Source organism: Barbatula barbatula, assembly GCF_947034865.1.
Source record: "Barbatula barbatula genome assembly, chromosome: 2".
Taxonomy (NCBI): Eukaryota; Metazoa; Chordata; class Actinopteri; order Cypriniformes; family Nemacheilidae; genus Barbatula; species Barbatula barbatula.
In genome coordinates, this window is record NC_136767.1 from 31,921,934 (window position 1) to 31,928,619 (window position 6,686).

The 6,686-nt window shown below is 39.4% G+C and overlaps 1 protein-coding gene across 1 annotated transcript; it reads left to right on the forward strand.

Annotated features, from left to right (window-relative positions):
- Window positions 1–1,847: 1,847 nt before the first annotated feature.
- Window positions 1,848–6,138, forward strand: rsrc2 (arginine/serine-rich coiled-coil 2). The gene is made up of 10 exons (XM_079451048.1): window positions 1,848–2,071; window positions 2,475–2,628; window positions 3,123–3,163; window positions 4,345–4,508; window positions 4,584–4,736; window positions 4,811–4,927; window positions 5,016–5,092; window positions 5,179–5,432; window positions 5,508–5,597; window positions 5,674–6,138. Exons 1-10 carry the CDS (start codon window positions 2,066–2,068, stop codon window positions 5,860–5,862), a joined length of 1,245 nt encoding a protein of 414 aa, XP_079307174.1. The 5' UTR covers window positions 1,848–2,065; the 3' UTR covers window positions 5,863–6,138.
- The last annotated feature ends 548 nt before the right edge of the window (window positions 6,139–6,686 follow it).

The following is a 6,686-nucleotide window of genomic DNA, read 5'->3' on the forward strand; positions in this document are numbered from 1 at the left end:
CATCATGAAGTTGCAAAATGTGGCAAAATCCAGCCTGCCAAAGTCGTTGAAAAGAAAATCTTTCCTTTTTTGCAGGAACGCAGTAAAATTTTAATCCTTTTGAAAAAATCTGTTGTGTCATTTTATAGTTTAAAATACGTTTAAACATTTTTTGATTATACAAAAAGTTTTGTCCTTTGTAATTAATGTCTGAGAGACAGACAAAGACACAAAGAGAGATACTGGACTGTTCAGCATTAACTTGGATTAAGTCAGATGAAGTACGTGTAATATACTGTATACACATCATCAATAAAAGGTACAAAGATTTGAGTCGGAATACTTAAAAAAAATCACTTTACCTTTTCTCCCTTAGCATTAAAAATGAATGAATACTGATCGTCAAATTTTAGTATTTATTGCAAGACTTCTATGTTTTGGGCAACTGCAGTCTGTGCTTATTGCATATGGAAGGTAAATTCTGCCAAATTTAAATAAATAAATGAAACGATGAAAATGAAAACCATTCATTATACATAACTGCGCGAACAATATGTGCCAAAAATGAAAATTTTTATTATTTTAAAAATTCATTTTTACACTGACAATGCGTTGTCCCTGTCAAATAGAAAAATAAAATGCGACTTACAAATGAGGTGAACAATGGAAGCAATTGGAACAACATAAAGACAACAAAAGCATAAGTGCCATAAAAGAAGGTCTTGCATAGCCTACCACAGTATGCAGAGCAAGGTTGTTATTTTTATATAGAAAGTGTAGAAAAGAGAAGTCAACACCACACTGCAACTTTTCGTACTGCACCAGGCACAGTCAGTCGTAATCATTATAAAGAGCCAAGATCAAGCCCCTAACAAGGTCTACACATGTTCATTGGAATACACAGATCTGGGCGTTCAGAGTAATGTAGACGCTCATCCACACCCACTGCTAATGTCATTTGCACGACTTTGAGAATTAAATAAAGGAGAAAATCAAACTTTACATTTTAATTTCAATTGTGTCAGCATTATTGCGTGAGCATTCATAAAATCATTGTAAAAATGTTTTTGCAATTTCTTTTTCGCCTTTTCATTTTCAAATCGGCCTCAAATTTTTGTGAAAATAAAATCGCCAAATTGCATTTTCTTAATTTAAAAGAGACAACGCATTGAAATCATACATTTTATTTTTCGTTTTGGCACATATTGCGCGCGCAGTTATGTATGAAATTGTTAATCTGGTTTTCATTTCATCGGTTTAATTTATTTAATAAATTAGGCAGGATTAACCTTCCATACTCTATGGGACATTTAAATCAGAAACTCATACAGATTTGAGGTCATTTCAGGATGATTTCAGTTGTTGTTATTTGTGAATAATATTTTTGTGACGTCATCTTTTATGTAATTAGTGTTTGTTTTGATGAATAAAAGCCCTGTTTAACACAACTTATGGTAAAATGCATTCATTAACAGCCGATTCCCTTGATGCGTTAACTATTCTTTTAAAAATGTCAAAAAAATATGATAAAAGTTGAAATGGTAGTGTATTTAGTTTAATCTGCTTGATTCAAACCAGCCAAAGCACTTAACCGTGGAGACATCTCGTAAGAATGTGTTTGATATTTTAACATTAAATAAATCAACCGATAAAGGCAGATATTATGACAGAACTGTGGAATTCCCTTCTATCTAAGATGCAAGCATCACCGGGGAAGACCTCCATGACATATTCAAGTGTTGAGAATTTTGCAATCCCTTAATGACGTCACTCTGTTTTTAATTTCTCTCGTATTTCGTGTTTATCGTGACATTATTCGGTTAAACCGTGCTTAACCGTTTATTAAACGATTCCGTGTTCGTTCTTGTGATCAAGTTCGACGCGAGTGACTTGAGTCCGAAGCGAACATCTACACGTTGACCACAAGGGCGGCGCTCTGCTCGCACGCGCCTCCCAAACTACCAAGAGAAGAAGAAACATCCGGGTTTTCCTCAACCGAAACAGTCGCGAATGCGAGAAGCAAATTCAAGAATTTGGCGACAAGAAAAGCGATTTAATTGGACGTTTCACTCGTTTCGTGTGTGACATGGCGGTAAATAAAACGTTGTTATCATTTCTCGCTGTACAAAACATGTAACGAAAGCTTAAAATGAGCAAAACAGCAATTCATCGACTGCTACACGAACAGGAAAAAATGGCGGATGTCTTAAAATATGTAGACGGGGATTAATAGAGATAGACAACATATTGATAAAAATGAGGATTATATGTTGCCTATGGGAGGTCAATTGTACATGCGATTGCATTTGTGTATAAAATACCCAGCAGCATGAACACAACTGACTAGCTTGCTAGTTAGCGGCTAAAGTAACGCAGTCTGCGGGTTTCGGGATGCACAAAGATTCTCCGCGTGTACGGACTCGGGCTAATAATGAAACGCTCGTGTCACTATTAAAAGTATTTAATGTTCCATCTCTTGATGTGTTTTTAACCAGGCAAATGACGCCGACTTCAGCGGCGCGCTGTCGGGTAAGTCGCAGTCTGATGAAGACCGTCGAAGGTACGGACCGGAAAGCTCAAAAGCCTCGCGGAACTCAAAGCACGACTCCCGGTCCAGGTCACGCTCGGTGGAGCGAAAGCGCAAATCTGGTAAATCCTTATTTTGTTTTAATAGTCACAAGCTTTATGCATTTTGGGAATGTATTCATCATATAGATTCATTTTTATTATAACCAAATCTGTTGGACAATTTCAGATGTGTTTTGCCACATACACTGTTCAATAAAACATGTAATGAAATCCTAATTCTTGTGGACTGTGCAAAAAAAACTATATATTAAAAACCACTAATGAAGTATGTAATTAAAACTAAAAACAACTCTTTTTTTTTCCTCCTTATTTTCCCTTTGTAAATAATGTATCGGTAAGTGTGATCAAGTAAATGAAAATGAATACATTTGGCCCTTTTTTGTTTTGTTTTCACAGCATATTAAGCACAAATGAGCGATGGTTTTATTACAATATTTACAGTTTAATTGCTTTGTAGTTGTATGCATCAAAAACATACATGGTTGGTCCAAAAACAATGGTGTTTGGCAAACGTGGACTTCCATTCCATCACGTTGTTGTTTGTTGCCTTTTAGGGGACAAGAGGCACAGACGAAGCCGTTGCAGAAGCAAAGAGGTAACTAACTTAAGTCCGTTGATGTCATGTTGACCTCTAGTTAAACTGATCACAGCATCAGTCATTTTACAGCTGGCATTTCTAGTTTTAGCGCAGGGTGAGTATGAAGCTTAGACGAGAATGAAATGCCAGACTGAGCAGAAAACAGTGAACTAATCACATCTAAGCGCATGTAATGTGGTTTTAGATTGTGTAAATCATACATGTTACAGATGAAGAGAATTGTTTGGGAGCTTTTTTTAACGTCCTTTATTTAGATCACATGATAACATTTCTATAATAAATTATACTCAGCGTGCTAATGCACGAAGAGACACACTGAACAGAAGACGCTGCTGACAGATAGCAAAATTATGTGCCTACTACCTGGACAGGTAACTATCAGTCATTCAAACTTATTTACTTACAACAAGACCTATCTCTCTTTGTCACACAAGACCAGTTGTTGCCTTTTTTAGTCACCAGCTGAGATTTGCTATTGAAACGTAGTGATTAGTATAATGTAAACGTACAAAGAGACAACGATTTGTGTTTTAAATGTATTATGTGGCTGAAAAATGCCGTCTGATCATAAAGTTAACATGAAACATTTGCGTCCCATGTTACTTATGTCAAATGATATATTCAATGAAAACAATATGGTATAATCCTTACTGAATTAATGTTCATTTGCATTAAATCATAAATTAACGATTGGTGAGAGTTACAGAATATTTAGTCGGCAAAGTTTTTACATTTTGATGAAAGCGATGTTCTTTTATTTATGACAAACTAGATAAGTAAATGGGGTTCATTTTGATTTCATGTTCACTTCAATGTTTTAAAAAAAGGTCAGTGCATGTGAGAAAAACGTAAAAAGACAAAGATGTAGGTTTGTCCCAAAGCTGTAATGTGCTTGTAACATGTTGCACATTTGCCAGACAGGATGTTTAAGATTTTTCACAGGTTTCTGTATTTTTAACCCTTGAACTGGGTTTAAATGTGCTGGTTTGTGAAATGTCTCTGTACACGTTGCACATGTTGGCTGGTGGTGGAAGTTGGGATAGGGCTCTTAGATTATAATCTCAAACGTTCAAGTGTTTTTCTCATTTAAATACTTAGCAGGTTTGTCCTCAAACCAATGTACTAACTCTCTTTGTTGCACTATTTTCCTGAAAGAGACCCAATTCTTCTTAAAACAGGTGAGGAGGAAGGACTCTCTGAAATGCAGGAGTGGATCCGAGGAGCCGGAGCTGTCGGATAAGGGTCGCGACAGGCTGTCGGAAGACACGGAAGAGCGTCAACGTCGCAAAGAGAGGAAATCCTCCAGGACGAAAAGCCCGTCGCGATCGCGCTCCAGGGAAAGGTGACGGTTTTCACCTTTATTATAAACCCATTTATGATGCACAGTCTGTTTATGCTTGTTTGTGTTTCACTAAAGACGACACCATAATCGTAACTGGGACAAAAAAAGGTCTCGCTCACGCAGCGGCGACAGAAGATCGAAGAGTCGCGAGAAAAAGAGACGTGGCAGATCTCGATCAAACTCCAAAGGCAAACACAGACATCGCAGCAGGAGTCACAGCAAGAGCAGGTGGGCGAATAAAATGCATATGTGTCCATGCGGGTAAATGAAAAAGGTGGTTTGACATTCCCAGTTTCATCTAGGGAGAAGAAAAAGAGAACAGAGAAAACTAAGAGGAGAAGTCGCAGTCGGTCAGCCACTCCTGTGGCTTTTAGAGGCAGAAACACGGCCATGGACGCTCAAGAGGCCTTGGCCAGACGGTAAAGCATCACTTGTGTCTGGAGACAATAATCCAGATGGAGACGTTTTCAAGCCTATCATATTTATAAGTTATCTTCACAATTTCAGGTTGGAGAGAGCGAAGAAACTTCAAGAACAGAAGGAGAAAGATTCGCTTGATAAACAGCAGCAGGACAAAGGAGCAGGTGAGTCGTTTGACTATAAGCATCTCGTGTGTCCCAGCTCTTGGTTTGTCTGATAGTTCACGGGTTGTTGTTTTTTTAAACTGCAGCGGCTCCGCTGTCAAGTGACGCGGGCACTGCCTCAGCCGGTCCGGCCTTGAACGTCGCAGCGCTGCTTGCTTCCGGCACGCAGGTCACCCCGCAGATCGCCATGGCTGCTCAGATGGCGGCGCTTCAGGCTAAGACGCTAGCGGAGACCGGCATCGCTGTGCCAAGCTACTACAATCCCTCTGCGGTCAACCCCATGAAGTTTGCCGAGCAGGAGAAAAAGAGGAAGAGGTTGTGGCAGGGAAAGAAAGAGGGGGTGAGGACAGAAATATTTACTTAAACGTAAGTTGCTTTTGTTCGTCAGAGTGCTAAACACGTGTTCGTGTTGCAGGACAAGTCACAGACGGCTGAGCTCTGGGAGAACCTCAGTTTTGGCAACAAGGACCAAAATGTTAAATTTCGCAAACTGATGGGCATCAAAGTGAGTGGTTTGTTATATTAAACATGCTACCTTTAAAAAAAAACCCCGGTTCTGACTCACGCTTGTGTCTGCGCAGGGTGAAGAGGAAAGCGGCCCCTCGGGAGCAGTGAATGAAGAAGGTATGAAGACGTTACAGCAACAGGAGGAGATGTTTCGTAACCTGGACGTCCAGTACGAGATGGCACGGTCGCAGACGCACACACAGAGGGGAATGGGGCTCGGCTTCTCCTCCTCTTTCTCTTCCAGGGGCATGGATGCCGTCTGAACAGCCTGCGCCGCGCTTCTCCACTCTTTAAACTCTTGACGTTCGTAGAGAATGCTGTTACGTCAGCTCGCGTAGATATCGGCTTCATCAGATGTGTCGTTTTATTCAGTGACCGCTTCATCTTGGAAGAATTCACATGTAAATATAACTGATCATTTAATTGGTCTCTGATAACTGTGTGTGTGTGTGTGATTGCAGTGCTTGCATTGGGAGTTAATGTGGGGATTGTAATTGTACAACTGACTTCTTTTGTATTAAAACTGTTTACAGATGGTCTCATCCAGTGATGTTTGCGGTATCTAATGCATGCGATGGACTAGTACACACTGATATTGTGGGCCTTACATCAGGTGGCAGGGTTACAACCCAACATATTTGTGTATTTATTTATGATAAAACCATTATCTGACTTTGTTCAGATGCATAATGCTCGGTACGTTTTCCATTCAGTTTCATATCGAGCAATACAGTTTTCGAGGCCGTGCTTTATCAAGTTTGGATCGGAAAGGGCACTGGCAGACATGAACACCCCTCAGTCACAACTCCGTAAAATAAACCTTGAGCGAAGTAAAAGATTGAACTGAAATGTCAAGTAAAGGACTTCCATATGGTGTAGGTGATGGATGGGTGCTGAGGAGGAAGGTTGTAAGAGAGAGAGATTAACTAATAAAATATAATTCTTCATTGCATTGGAATACAGGGGTTAAAAACCTGGTAAATATCGTAAACCCGTGCATCTCAATCTTTTTTACTTCAAGCCCACAATTAATAAAGTAGCTTGTCAAACATTAAGAAATAGTTTTGTTTTTAGTTTTACTTTTACA

Excerpts from the sequence above, each read along its gene's own strand:
- rsrc2 (XM_079451048.1), top strand. Across the intron at positions 4,737-4,810 it reads AGGAGTCACAGCAAGAGCAG|GGAGAAGAAAAAGAGAACAG; the intron begins GTGGGCGAATAA and ends AGTTTCATCTAG. Across the intron at positions 5,598-5,673 it reads GCAAACTGATGGGCATCAAA|GGTGAAGAGGAAAGCGGCCC; the intron begins GTGAGTGGTTTG and ends GTGTCTGCGCAG.